Raw genomic sequence first — 15,783 nt, 5'->3', positions numbered from 1 at the left:
GAAACAAGATTCACTTTTAAATTGAAGTGGTAATTTCAAGTATCATACCATGTGCCTAAGATTTGACTTAAGAAAACTCCACACTGTGCATTCTACTTCTGCATAAGAAATGGACATCTCTACTGCACTATTTAAATCATGGGGGACTAACAATTGTGATTAGTGGCTGATATTAGAAAATCTTCAACTTTAAAAAGGATTAAGGCAATAGCTTACCCTCTCAGTAAGCTGCCTTGGCATAAAAAGCACCCTGACTTGTTAATACTTACACACTGACAGGAAAATTTGAAATGCTAATTACTATAGGTGGTCAGAACCTGCAGAAATGCAAACATTTTCATGAATATGTGGTGTAATTCCAGAAATATTTTGTTAAGTGCCTTTTGCTAAAACCATTTCCTGTTTTGAGTATGAGTCACAGCATGTGCTGAGTTGGAAGGGACCCATCAGGATCATCGAGTCCAGCTCCTGGCCCAGCACAGCACCATACCCACAAGTCACAGCCTGTACCTGAGAGTGCTCTCTGACAGCTTCTTGACCTCTGCCAGGCTGCTGCTGTGACCACTGCCCTGGAGACCCTGTTCCAGTGCCCAAACATCCTCTGGGTGAAAATCTTTTCCCTGATACTGAACCAAAACCTTCCCTAACTCAGCTTCATGCTGGATTTTTGAGTCCTGTCACTGGTCACGAGAGTGAAGAGATTGGCACCTGCCCCTCTGCTTCCTTGGCAAGGTTGTTGAAGTGTCTCCCCTCAGTCTCCTTTTCTCCAGCTGAACAGACCAAGTGACCTCAGCCACTCGTCACACAGCTTCCCTTCTGGAGCCTTCACCATCCTTTGGACCCTCTCTAACAGCTCAATGTCTTTTTTGGATTGTGGCACCCAGAAGCCCCCAGCGCTCGAGGTGAGGCCGCCCCAGCTCAGAGCAGAGCGGGACAATCCCCTCCCTTGCCTGGCGGTGATGCTGTCCCTGATGTCCCCAGGACAGGGATGTTCCTCCTGGCTGCCAGGGCCCTGCTGGCTCATGTTCAACTTTGCCTTGACCAGGTCCCCCAGGCCCCTTTCTGCGGTCCAGCCTCTCCTTCCCCAGCCTGTCTGTACACCAGGGCTGCCCCATGCCAGGTGCCAAGCCCAGCACTCTCCCTTGTAGAACTCCCTATGGCTGGTGATTGCCCAGCCCTCTCTCTGCAGCGCCTCGCTGCCTTCCAAGAAGCCAACAGCTCCTCCCAGTTTTGTATCATCTGTGAACAGATCCGTGTGCTCAGTGTCCCTTCCAGTCCTGTGTCCAGGTCATTGATGAAGAGGTTGAAGAGTACAGGGCCAGGAATGGAGCCCTGAGAAACCTCAAGAACAGAGAAATAAACCCAAGTGCCTTTTGCTAAAGCTCAAAATTGTACCATTAACATCTTTTCTTTCCTTGGAGTATAGAGTATTTTTTGTTACCGAGAGGGCAGCAAAACAAAACTAGAAATGAAATTTACATCTTAGCAAATAAAGAGGTGGGCACCCACAGAATGGTTTTCAATTGGCACCTTTTATGTCTCCTAGCCCATGACCTGCCTAAAAGTAATGACAATTTTCATACACTCTGCACTGATTTATAGGAACTAATCTTGGGCATAAAGAAAGAGTGAATAACTTCTTCCTTTTACACTGACACCAGCTGTAAATATCTTAAAGCAAAAAATCAGCAAGGGAAAGCATGATGCACTTGGAACTTATGTTTCTCTCCTGCTTGTACAATGAACATCTTAGTCTCTGTGAATTTTCTGCTGTTTCTTGCTCTGGGTTTTTGTTTAATTTTAAACAATTCTTTCTGGGAACCCGAGATCCATACCACTGCAGTTGATTATTCTTTTCAGATGGTTTCCTTCACTAACATCCTGAGACTTAATTCTTGTTACAGTCCTCTCCCTACCCTGAGGAGCAAATTTCCTATTGACCAATACTCAGCTCAATTCTGATTATAATTGTAAAGGCACTGCGCTGAGATTAAACCTCCTACTTCCACATCTCATGCACAGCAATCTGAGAGGGTTATTAAAATAGACTCCCTTCTGATCATCTCTGTAGACGTTTTAATCTTACATTTAGTGTTTTTATATCCAAACCTTGTTCCTTACACACAGGGGGAAGGGAATTAATTGAATTGGGTGGGAGGTTGATTTGGTGGAGTCCATTGGAACTGAGCTAAAGTATCTCTCATCTATTGAAAAGCATTTACCCTGAATTCTAACAAAATAAGCCCATTTTTAAACTGCTCACTTCAAGGGGAAGAGTGGGAATTGTTTGTGCTCTGTCTTTCCTCACTATTGTTTCTATTATTTTTCTTAAAAGCAACACAGGCACCTGGGAAAAGATGATACAGCTGCAGTGTATGAAGTGGAGTGTGGTTTAGGTTTTTTTCCCTGCTAATGTTATTTCTAGTACAGAAATGTGAGAGGCTTTTCAGTGGACTCATGGGATGAGAATGGGCTGAAGGAGGCAGTGAGGTAGGCAGTTAACACTACTTCATTTTCTCTCTCTGCCCACCGCATGAAAGCAAAGCCCTGGTGCCTGGGCTTGCTGGCTGATTTCTCACGTCTTCTCATTTATATGTAAAGCACAGAATAAGTAGCAACAGTAGGAAAAAGCATCTGCCTAAAGCGTCTACTCAAGATGTTAGTGCACAATACAGACTGGAGCTTCCCTGCTAGGTCTGTGAAAATTTCCATAAACCCCAGCACCTCCCAGAACAAAGGCACTGTAGAGAACAGACTACAGGGTTTGCTTTGGAAGAGATGAGGATCATGAACTCTGAGCACATGGGGTGTGCTGCTAGGTTTACTCTCATGACCTGTCAGCATCTTTGGAAAGATGTGCTCTTTGGGAATGAATCAGGATTTGCATGAATCAAGGAAATGAGGACACGCAGGTGTCCCATACCCCGCACTCACACTGCCCATCTTTAGCAAGAAGGCAGAATATTTGCCATGAAGGCCAGAGACAAGAACCAATACTTATACTGAACACAGGGATACTCATGTGTCTGACCCCCAAGTCTGCAGCCAAGGCTCAGAAACAGAGCCTTTAAATCTCAACATCCTTCCACCTCTTTCAATAACATAAACATGACACAATAGCACAGTACTTTAATGCAACACTGACAGCAAGCTCAAAATCTCCTCTGCTTTCCTGGGCCATGTTAGGACTAATTACATAGCAGCCTCTAAAGAAAGTCTGGGTGCTTGCAATCCAACTAGAAATCCTGGGAGACAAGACCTTATTTTCTGCTGTGCTTCAGTGGTTGGTTCAGTGTGAACAGTATCAAATGCTGAAGCACAAGAGGCCCCTGGAATCAAAGTTCTCTCTAGCAAGTAACAAGGTGTCACAAGTTTGTGCATAACTTCAGGAACACCAGCAGTTCTGTAGCCTCTCATTCTTCCAAATGTTTAAGATCCCCTTACTTTTATTCAACCTCCTCACTCTTTTCAATTAATTGCTTTTATTTACCAGATTTTACATTTGTTAATCTGATCAATATCAAATTAACCTCACCTTCAAGGTCATTAAAGAACATGCTGAAAGAAACTGTTTTAAGAAAACCCTGAGAACAGCACGCACATTTCCCCTGCTCAACACTAGCAATCACCCTTTCTCTTGTCAATTGATCCTTTCTCATTACTAGCCCTTCCTTTAGTACAGAAGTAGATTTTGTGATCTAAAAAACCAAAACTAACTAGAAATTCTGCCATATCCCATAAGTATCTTTCCCAAGAAACAGACCCATACAGATGGAAAGGGACTGGGTCAAAACCCATAAAACACCTTTAAAAAATTGTTGTGCATTTTGCTTTGCACATCAATAAAATGGAAAGCTCTGGCATGCGTTTAGAAGCATTGCTACCACCATTATAACTATCCAGCAAGATTTAAAGTCTGATTTTAACCTGTACATACATCCATAGAAAACAGATTCTCAACATCCCAACATCCCCACCCCTCATTTCAGCATAAGGACCATCACTTTTACCTGGACATCTTGCTGTTAGTCTTGTGATGCTCTGAACAGACAACAGGTCTTGCTCAAGTGCCCCATTGCACAGTCTCTGGTGAGGTCACAGGACATGAAGGATGAAGATGGTTCATCACCAGGCAGCACTCTCTGTGCTCAGGTTTACAATCATTAAGTCCTCCCAAGGTCAGCTGTGGCTGGAGAAGACAAGGCATTCCTGAAACTGCTCCCAAACCCAGGAGTTCCCAGCGTGCTCACACCTGCAGAGGGCCAACAACAGCATTTGGGTGCTGGGTTTGCCACAGCACCGCTACACCTCCAACCAGCAAAGGGAGCCCAAAGAGAGAGCGTGGAGATCACTCACAGGGGAAAGGTGGCGCACAGAGGACAAGGAGGCAGCAGCATCAGGGGAATAAGGTACAAGGATGCAATGCTGGATGGAGAACAAAGCAGGAGAGCAGCTTTCAAAACCAATCAATGTAAACAATGCAAATGCTCCAAACCTGGGGCAGGTGGCGTGATGGATGACAGGCAGGTGTTAAGGTAGAGAAAAGAAAAACATTAATGTCATTTAAGGTTTGGTGTATCTAGGCTGAGATAAATTGAAAATGGAAAAGGAGACATGATTGAGCAAGGGGAAAAAGAGGTGCAAAATTTTAGAAAAGAGTAAACCAAGTCTTGCAGAACTTTTTCAGTTTTCAGTTCAATGTTCTATCTGCTTTGACTCTAAAGAACAGAGCTATTTATACACTCCAGAAATTTAGTACAAGAACTAATCTACAGCTACCTTTGCAGCATGTAATCAGCTGTAAGAATGACACTGCTTATCACCTTTACATTGTCATTACAAATAAACAAATATTTCAGTCTATTTCTCAAGAACCTCCCTTATTATAGCTTCTTAAAATAATCCCATAGCACTGAATCAATTTGGTAAAACACCTTTATTTTTGGCTCACTTTCTATGACATCCAGATCCATGTTAATATACATGGCAATTATGTTCTAAGTAGAAATGCCACAATATTTTACTGTATTCATTACTACATAAATATGTAGATTTATGTGCATGGCTCATAAGTAGTAAATATTACCATTATCTGTCACCATAAAGCTGTAAAATCCTGGCTCATGAAGCACCTTTTTTTTTTTTTTTTGTCTTTCTCCTCTTATATATGATGAGGCAAAAATCAGAAGTCTTTATCTGAGAATTCTTACGGCCTTTACGACATATCTGACACTTCAAAGTCAAAGAGAAGCTTTGCTTTAAGAAACTTATGGCATTAATGTCAGCCCAATTCCATAATTTAAAAGCAAACTTAATTCTTAGCATGATTAACAAGAAACTAACACATTGTTTTAAAAGAGCATGTCTGAGAACAGGAAAATCCCACCCAGATAATAACCAGAGATTTCAAAAGAGCTGTGCCTGGTGAATCCTGCTTGGATCTAAAGCAGCAATGACAGAAACTCAAAAAAAGAGGCATAATAGGCAAAAGGAGGGGAAAAAAGCACAACCCCCAAAAACCCATGCAAAATAAACAGCATCCCAGAGCTCATTAATCCATAATTACAAGTATTTTTTCCTTTTTCACTGAAGGAAAAATATTAAGAAGTTTAAAAACATTTCACATAGCCCATGAAGTTGATGTAATGCACTTATTTGGCAGTGTGTGGCAGACCATTTCATATGATGCTGTTGTAAAGTGATGTGTTATGTTAATTTAAGTTACAATTCTGTGTAATATACAGTATTTTAGTAATTATTAATGTCTAGAAACTAAAAATATTCATATGGGCACTTAGGTAAATAAATATCAAGGTGTTTATTTTCTGAAGTCCTAGAGTAACTCAGTATTTCCACCTATATCTAAAATCTGTGACAGTTCCAGCCTTTAGGCCTGAACAGCTATATCAGCTAAAATATTCTAAATATGAGATTTTGTTACATTTTAGCTGATCTTTGACTTCAGTTGAAGCAGGCAGAGTTGTTTTCCCCCCTCCTCCTAGAAGTACGCTTCATCTCCTTTAGCATTTCTGTAACCATTCAGTGACCAGGTTCAGTCGACCAAAGGGCAAAAACCAGTACCAAAAAAGAAGACAAGGCAAAAGTCTGACTATTTTGGTAGGGATGCTGTCAGTTTAGCAGTTTGAATCATGCAGATGAAGGGCAAGAAGACAGGCACCAGAGCTGGCAGAAGACCCCCAAGCAAGAATGGCAGGAGCAGAACTAATCCCTTGAATAACAGCAAGCCTTTAGAACAGCCCAGCTGTAAAGTGAAAGCACCTCCTGAACGATTCCTGGCTGCTTCTTGCACTGCAAGAGGAGCTTTTGGCACCTCCCCTCCTTGACAGCCACATTAGCCAAGGGATAGGAGAGAGAAATAGGTTACATTATTAGTACCAATATATTTAAAGTGTTGCTAAATCTTTCATCACATTTTGTACAAGGGATCAGGCAGCTGTACATGTTAGACTTTTAAAATCCAGTTGCAATTTTACAAGCATGAAGTATCTTAAAACCAAATTTGGAACAAAGATGACATCCCAAATATTTGAAACTTGTAATGGTTCCATCTTGAAATGATTGCAAAAGAAGGTGCTTAAACGCTAACAAGTGTAAGATATTTTGACACTTTAACACTTCTAAAATTGCCAAACACAGAAGAATGAGAAAGTCTGTAACAAACCTGATAACTCATATAAATCAGCCAGTTAAAAACATCAGCTCCAGTAGAAGGAGTTGTTAATGTCTCTGAACAATAGAGTGGTGGCAATAAGCATTCTGTTCCCTTGACAGAGAAAGGCAACTTGATGTACACAAACTTACTCAACAGGAGATTTTGTACTATAGATTAGGGCAGCCCAAAGATCAGAGCTCTATTTGTGACAATTATTAATCTGTGAAAGCGAAGTCTCAGCTACATTCAGTGCCTTACATCATTTCCAGTTTTTAAGTGAATCACACCTGGCCTCACAGCAACACACCAGCTCATCTGCATAGCACCACTTGACGGATTTAAAAAAAAACCTAAAACACTGCTACTTTAAAACTTGCAAATTCATTTTTGAAATTGGGAAAGGAAGAAAAAGCAATCTTATGAAAAGGAGTGCAAGGATATAGGCTGAAACCAGCTGAGAGAGGGTACAAGTTCAGGACAGGTGCCCTGCAGTAGCCACCTTTCACATGGTGCGGGCAGAGGAAGCTTTCAGCCACTTGTCTCATCTCTAGGGAGCTGAAGTTCCTGTGTAGCAGTTCAGTATTTACAGGATTTGTCCTCAGTTTCATTTTCTTTGCATACTCAATCACTACATCTGGATGAACTTTCTCTTCTCCCCAGAACACGGTTTTGGCAGGGCAGATGTCTGCACAAGAGAGGATCTTGGCATGCAGTAGCAGTTGCCTAGATACCACCTTCTAAGTGCCAGAAGCCTGGACTTGTTCTTTCCAGCACAGAAAACTAATGCCTATTGTTCCAAGTGGTAATCCTCCTGCAAATTCACCAACTTCTACATTGACTATTATTAAATTCTGCTAAAATAAACCTAAGTAACATTTACTACAGAAATACAAAAGAGGGGACTGAAAAATGTAACTTTTTAATTACAAAAGCATTATTCAGAGCATAACTTTAAGTTCCAAAAATATTTTAAAAACACGCCTGCATTTTAAGAGCTTCTCTTGGAGTGTTACAAGGATGTTGGTTACTCAGGATTGAAGCATGTTGTTAAATCCTAAGTGAAGCTGAAATGAATATAACTTTCAATATCTAGTGACTTCTTAGGAGGGAACTTTCTCAAAACAGACTGAAGAGTTCCCAGATTTTTCTAGGGCTATTCAGTGTCTTAATCCAAGAGCCTGAAGTGCAAAGAGCCCTAATCTCACTACAGTACTCACCCCAAAAGTTCTGAAATCATGGATGCAACCTGCTATTGTTACCTAAGGATCTCAGAAGTGCCGAGAAGCTCCATGAACACTGAATCTGCAAGGCCTGAATTCCAAGGAATCTAACAGCTGCAGCACATAACCAGGTTTTGCTTCAAGCGTGAGGGCTCACTGAGGGAAGTTTAGGGTTTGTACTGCAGTCCAGGTACACCAAAGCACAATGTATCTCCTTTCCAGTACATCTCTCTGGAAGCTTCCCATGCAGTTCTAAGCCAAGAAGGCAACTGGATAAACGCTCCTACCATAGGAAGAATCTTTTTGCCTTTCTTTAGCTATGCAGGAGTATGTAATGTATGTTGTTTGATGTTCTATATAATGTATGTTGTTTGAAATCACCCTGGAAAAAAAGCTATGTTTTACAGAATTCCCATCTTTAGAAACTGAGGAAGCTGCTGTGGACTGAAAAAGGAAGTGTATGAAAGGGTTATTGATTATTTGACTATTTCAAATCAGTAAAAATACAAGTTTTCAACTGACTCAAGATTTGCAAAAGCTGGAATTAGAAATTAAATGAAATGTAGAATCCCTTTCCTTAGGGCAACTTATTCAGAAGATCTGTGCAAAAATTTATAGATCATAGTTTATACAAACCAACAGTCTACATTTCTGTGAAAAAAAGTTCAGATACCTTACCTGTTTGCTTTGAAAAGCAAACTACTTTTAAAGATTTCCAGGTATCCTTAAGGAAATTGCAAATAAATGTTAATATTGATCTGTTAGCAAGATCACTTGCACTCTGCTGACTTCAGTTTTGCTGAGCAACTCCAGTCACTTGCCATCAGTAATGGGTGGTGATGTGGCAATTCCTCCATTGCCAAAACTGAGCACATCCCTTGGCGGACCAAAACTTGCTGTACATGTACTCAAGCAAGGTATGCCACCTGCAGGAAAAAACCCATTTAGAGTTCACCCACAGCAGTGCAGAAGTGCTTGGTGTTACCATTCTCTAATTAAAAGAACAAATTTTTCAATTGTAACATGATGGCACCACAAACACCTCTGTTTATAAGACCTGTTTTGAGTGAAGAGCTACCAACAGGAAGAGGTTATCTACTATTAACCAGGTATTTTAATGTAACTACACTTAAAAGAAGATGAGGTTTAGTTCCATCTTCAATCTAAGAGGAACTTGAAAATGACCACTTTCCAAAAACAAAAGCAGACTTTTTAATTGTAGCAAGATTTAGGTCAAGATTATGTTTTCCATGAAGTCTAGGAGCAATGATACAGACTGAGGATGTGTGACTTCTGCCATCAGAGTTTAAATAAGTTACACGCACTTCTGGTCCAAGTTGTTGAGGACAACCAAAATTTGCTTAGGAATTGGAAAATGGCAACTTCTAGTTTATTTTCTATAATCAACAGGAAAATTTCCCTCTCTAAAAAGAGAGGAAAAAAGGAAAATCTTCCTTAAAGATAAACATTGTTCACAAAAAGCTTACTCAAATTATCGGAGTCAATACCTGAAGGTTAATGTTTAGACAACAAAGCACAGCGTGATGAAAGGGGTATTTTGTTGACACAGCACCAGGACTCTTTACTAGCTGAGGATTGCCAGTGTTTTAACATGGAAAGGCCAGTATCCCACGACACACAACAAATCACTGGTGCTTGTCAGATGCAGCTGCCAAGAAACCTTTCTTGCTTCAGAAAAGAACAGACTAGTCCAGCACGATTTCAGCTGCACAACTGAGATCTTCAAAGAGTGTTGATGCTGTCAGAGATAAGCCCCAGGCATTAAGGAACTAGGGGGAATAGGGTTAGCCCAAAGGACACTGCTGTACCCTGCCATGGAATACAGTCAGAAATTTTACAGCTTCTATTTTTCATCAAAAAATGCCAGTCCCTGCGTGTCACTTGATGACTCCTCTAACAAATCTCTTCCTGGATCCCACTAGCTCACTTTATCTACTCTTTGGCCAGCCATCAGTGTCAATCATCCTAAACTACCCTGACATGTAGCCTAACCTAGGGCTAGAGGCTTCAGGCTTTCAGTCTTGCTGGCTTCCAGGGATGATAAGTACTCATCCTAGGAAAACCATCTTCCACAGCAGTCTGCAGGAAAGTGCTAAGCTCTGACACCCCTGTACCTGTTGAGCTGAAGTGAAAATCCATCACACTTACTTCACAAGCTGGACTACTTTTTTTCAGACTAGTTTGTAAAATACCCCTAACAGAATTATTCAGTCAATATGTCTCACCTTGCCAATTATTTTTCACATCTATTTACACGAGACAACTGAAAGCAAGCTACTGAAACACCCTCAACACGCCTCTGCCCAATACTCTGCTCCTCCTGCAAAATATCCCTTCCCTTTCACTTCTCTGTCCTGTACCCAGCATCCCCAGGCCCCACCAAGCTGGCTACCTCTGAAGCTGCTGCCCATTAAGAGGGAGAGAATCAGGTCTGGGCCTCCTTGAGAAGTCTCAGCAAAAGACAAGGCACCTGATCTTCCCTTCCCTTGCCTGTAGGACTGAAAGTACTTACTCCTTACTGAAAGTAAGGACTTGGACCTAGCAAGCCAACTGATCATGAGCACAGAAACAGAAATGCCTTACTGCTGGAGACCTTCATCCCCTATGCCTGCCAGGAAGGCCACCAAAGGGTACAGGAGTGACAAGGAAGGCAAAGGGGTTATCTTGGGAACAGGACATTCACACAGAGATTACACATGCCTCATTTCCTAATGAAACCAGGCTAAAGCTCATAAAACATGCAGAACTCTTCCATAATAGGAATGCTAGTTTCAGCTAAGTTTTTTGAGACATTTAAATCAATCTGAATTTAATTCATATTTTTCCCAAGGAAAAAAGTTCTTCACTATTCCTTTGCTGCCTGCCTCCAGCACTAAGAAAGAAAGAATAGATTTTAAACGTCACATGCTGTAAACTTTGAAAAGGAAAAAACAAAGCAATGTAACCCTCATCCAAGTTTAGTTTGTTGATCACAGGAAAATCCACTCAACTCAGAAAACAACAGATATAGCAAGCAGTAATTTTTTTAAAGGTGAAGCAGGAACTTACCAATCTCATTTTGTTAACCATCCTCAAAGACCAAACACATGCACTAGAGAGAATTTCAAACCTTGAAATACTCAGATTATGTGATACTAAATTCTTACATTAAAGGAAAAAGCAAGGTAAAGAAATTCTTTAAAGCTGCATTATTGTGGCCTCTAATTCCACAGCAAGGCGTGAACTTTGTCACTGGTTCCAGCAAGCCAATGCACCAACAGGATAATTAATGGTTTATCATTCTCGATAGTTAAGATTACTGCAACCTACTGACTGACTAACTTTACCAAGGCCCATTAAGTAGAAAAGACCATGCCAAATCCTATACTTGCAAAAAAATCATTCTTTCTTTCTTCCTATCCTTTCTGTGGCTGGAATCACACTAGCAGGCTGCAGCTGCTCAGCTCTCCAAGAAACCAGGAAGGTAAGAAATATTGCAGATGTCCTTGTACATCTATATCTATTCTCCCATTCTACCCACAGCAGGACTACAAGACACGGGGTATTCTGCCTGATTATTTAAGAGAAAATTTGTTCACCTCAGCAAAACTGAATTTCAGGTTGTCTCAGAGTCTGCAACAGAACGAGGACTTCAGCCTCATCCCTATGTAACACAGTCAAACCTTTTGAGCAGTCTTGCTCACTGTAACACATTTGATATTAGGAAAACCATTTATTGAGACGGGACTAGTGGATTTATATTCTTGTTGGCAAAAAAAATCCAGAATTTTTTTTTCTAATGTTTTGACAGAAGTACATGTTATCTAAGCACAGAATTAGACAAATTATCTGGAGCAAACTAGAGTTTGAAATCACAGTGCCTTAAATCCGGCAGACCAGCAGGACCTTAGTAGTCTTGTCATGCTGTAAGATACTAGAAAACATAAGGAAACTCATAAAGAATCAAATAAACTGCTTTTGTAAAATGGCTTATGAAACTAATTCTCAATACAAAACATTAAAAATGGCAAGCCACAAATAGTTGTGTGAACTGTTATTCCTGCAGGGCAAAGGCACCTTTCGTAACATGTTAAATTACAATGTACAGAAATACTTTTAAGCGTATCCACTTAGCTTTGAAGTTTTCTCCCAGTTTATAGTTAGAATGCTATAAGATTTTGGTTCATTTCACTTACATACTGTATTTGCCACTCAACATTATCTGATCAAAGATCATTTTTGGACTTCTCCAACCAATTTCATTGTTCCACCACAGAAAAATGTAACAACTCACGAAGAAATAAAAATCAGCAACTGCCCTCTGACAAAATACCAGAATTATTTTAAAAATCTGAAATTGAGTTTGGAGAATCACCATGCCTATGGTAAAGTTTTACTAACAATCTGAAAACTCACATTCCATGGAGTGTAAGAAGTTATTCATGAATCTTATTTTTAGTAAAATTTTAATAAAAGTGATGCTTTTCACATTCTGAAGAGCTAAAAATACAGAAACTTATTTACATTTTATAACAACAAAAATGTACAAATTACTATACAAAATGCATTACCATCTCATGAAAAAGAAGTTTTTGAAAGTTCTAGGAGTTAAGACATTACTAAGTCTGTATTTTCTGAAGAGATACCACTTTAAAGACTAAGTATCCATAACTGAACAGTGATTTTCTTCAGATTAATAAAAAATGCTTTCATGACAATTATGACTGTCATTACTTTTAATTTTGGCTGATACAAATATAACCTTGTAATAAAAGCTGCTGAATTTATAATAAGTCAAAGCCAATATATACTCTTTCCCTTGAGGTTTTTGCCACGGAAGTTTTCAAAATGAGAAAAGTATAGAAACTTCTTTTTAAGGAAACAAGCCTGGCAAGAAGAATGTAAGTTACCCTTTTATAAACCCCTACATTTGTACACAATCAGACAGTGCAGATGTTTACAGTTATTTCAAAATTACACATATGGCAATCACTGTATGCTATCTGATACACGTTTTGGAGTGGAAACATTTCAGCACAAGCTGAACACACAGAATGGCAAATTTCAAGTCACATTTCTAGCTGAAACACGCAAGCACATTCTGATAGACAAAAGGAAATTTGACACGCTTTTATTTTAGAAAAATATGGGACATCATATTGTACAGATGAAAAATGTAACAGATCAGCTCAGTCAGACCCTTAACTACTGCTTAAATCACTGGAAATAGTCACATCTGTGCATTTGGGTGCTCCAATTGGAAAAAAATGCTGATTCCCAAACTTTGAGTATGGATGAATAGGATTCTATCAGCACTTCAGATTGGTTGATCACTGCATTACCTGGAGTATGACTTAAATCATATATTGAGTGTAATTCTGATAAAATGCATTTTATTTAATGTATTAAGACTAATGCAAGCCCCTACATTATACCCTGACCTTCAAAAGCTGAGAGCTATTTAGTGATTTGAAAGCCACCCAAAGGAAGACATCAGTTCACAAAGTATTCTGACATCAATGTACCTACAGTGGTTGTACTGGAAAAGTGACTGAAAAATGCTTTGACTTGAATGCTGACAGCTTAAGCGAATGCTCCAGGATCATTCAGTTACTCTTAAATGGCAACTGTGTAAAATCCTATTTCTAACTGAAAGGGAAAAAAACCCCACAACAATCAGTTCAAAGTAATATACAGAAAAACTACTGAAGTGCCCAAACTGTTCTAATATTCATTTGAACCCATGACTCTGAAAAGGTGAAGCATCCTGTTCTCAAACATGTATGGTCCACGGATCTCATGTGAAATCCTTTGTTACTTTCACCCATGAGTGTACTGTATGATTAGTAGAAAATCTTTATAGCACACACAAAAAAAATGAAAGATGAAACTTGCAGCAAGAGAGCATGGCAAACCTGAGAGATCTATTAGTGCACAAATCTGCTTAAAAACTAAAAAGATAGAAAGAGAGAGCTAACAAACTACAATAAAGGTTATGTCTTTAAAGCAGTAAGTTATAACAGGGTGGGAAATGTTTAATTTGCACACATGCCTGCAAAGGGGTCACTATCTGAACATAAAGAGTTGGTATTTTTCACAGCATCAGATTTATGGTAAAAAGCCATAAATAGTAGTTTTTAATGTTATGCTTTTCCCACCCTGGCAGAGAATAACATGAATTTAGAAGCACAGTAGAAGTGGAAAACAAAGAAGAGAAGAGATAGAAAGCAGCAGAGAAAGACAGAAAAGGTGAATACAGAGCTACAGAAGTGTTTATTGAGCATGCTACAGAGGTAAGCAGAGTACACACAAAATGAAATTAAACAACCATCAAACCTCCCAACTTTGTTAGAAAATTAATTTTTAATTGTGCCACTTCCAAACTATACTGAATTTTACAATTCTAAAGATGTAAAAACTCAACTAATAGAAAATATACATGACCTTTTTTTTTCTACATAGATAACAGAATCTATGAATCTTGAAACTAAGTACATCAATTTCAAAAAGTATTGGTCATTTAAACAGAATCAAGGTAACAGTTCAGACTGTCAGTGAACTGCTTTCAAATTAACTGGATCTGCAGATTCTGAGCCATGTTTATAGTAAAGTCAGATCAATTTCTAAATACAAAATATTTTGAAGAGATTTATTAAAACTGAATATTACAATGCAAGGTAAATTAAGACTAAAGGCACATAAACTTTGGTCCCACCTGGTTGTCAGTTTTAGAAAACTGCCACAAAATTTCCTGCAAGCATCTGCAGCAAACTTTCTTCATCATTGAAAAATACATGCACCATTTCCTGAACTAGCTTGACCAGTCTGTACATGCTCAGAAATCCACAACCATATTCCATATCTTAATTACAAACTAAAGATGGCAATATATATTGAAATGCACGTAAGTCATGTCAACTTCAAAAACATCTACGAAAAATATTCAGCCACAAACAAGACATTACTTAGTGCTGACATTTATATGATACATCCCACAAGAGTGTGTACAAAAAGGTTAAGATTCCACAATGCTTTTCACGTAGGGCTCAAAGTCACAGAAGTCACTTTTTGTCCTTTAAGAAATTAATATTCTGTACCTTGTTAATTTTAACTAATGCCTACATTCATAACTGAATCTAGACCAGAACAATGAAATACAAAAGGCTTTTTTTAAAAAAGAACACATAGCAAAAAGTAGCAAAAATCAAATAAAATCATTTTACTTTTTCAGTGTAATGCATTTTATCCAATTAAAAAGGAAATAAGTGATAAGCCAGCAGATAAAGAAATCTATCAAGCAGGAGAAAACAAAAACTTAACCTTTTTACACACCCCTGCCTAAACATATTTAAATTATCATGTAACAATGTGCCCCAGACAACCAAATTTGCTTTTTACTAGTTATGCAATTCCAGCAGTACTAATTTTCCTTTTTAAGGCACGTACGTCAACTAAGTTGAAAAAATGTCGTATTAATTTGAAATCTTTTAAACAAAACAATGGTTTATCTAAACAACTGTTGAACACTTGAAAAGCAGTTAAGATCACTGCCTTTTTTTAATTATTTTTTTAAAACAATCAAGGAATGGTAACAGCATGAAAAAATAAAAAAACAGAAGACAAACTCTGGTCCCCACTTTCCTGAACAGTCAAAAGGTGACAACACCAAACAATGCAATACACCTTCATTCTCTATCTGCCTTTTTAAATAGTTGACTTAGAGAAAGAGACTCTCAGATGGTGACTTTCTCCCAGATTGTAATTGTGAAGATCAATCAAAGCCTGAATAGCTTCTTCTACTGTTGACATCTGAAGAAGCGCCATCTTGTGATCTCTTCTGAAACAAAATAATGGAATTAGGAACTTGAACACTACAGGGCTGCTCCTAAT

At 38.9% G+C, this 15,783-nt stretch overlaps 1 protein-coding gene across 5 annotated transcripts in view; it reads right to left on the bottom strand.

The window, feature by feature from the left end:
- Nucleotides 1-627: 627 nt before the first annotated feature.
- The window catches only part of PTBP2 (polypyrimidine tract binding protein 2), a 56,383-nt gene continuing 41,227 nt past the window's right edge, over nucleotides 628-15,783 (bottom strand). For 3 of the 5 annotated variants that reach the window (XM_005482058.4, XM_014263785.3, XM_026790498.2), the window contains one exon: nucleotides 628-15,730. In XM_005482058.4, coding sequence (XP_005482115.2) covers nucleotides 15,598-15,730 — 133 coding nt within the window. In that variant the 3' untranslated portion in view covers nucleotides 628-15,597. The remainder of the gene's footprint in view (nucleotides 15,731-15,783) is intronic. The other 2 variants (XM_005482059.4, XM_005482060.4) reach the window with 1 other exon arrangement.

Source organism: Zonotrichia albicollis, chromosome 8 (assembly GCF_047830755.1).
Source record: "Zonotrichia albicollis isolate bZonAlb1 chromosome 8, bZonAlb1.hap1, whole genome shotgun sequence".
NCBI classification, from domain to species: domain Eukaryota; kingdom Metazoa; phylum Chordata; class Aves; order Passeriformes; family Passerellidae; genus Zonotrichia; species Zonotrichia albicollis.
Note: the sequence above shows the minus strand (reverse complement) of the source record. Positions and strands in the feature narration are given on the sequence as shown.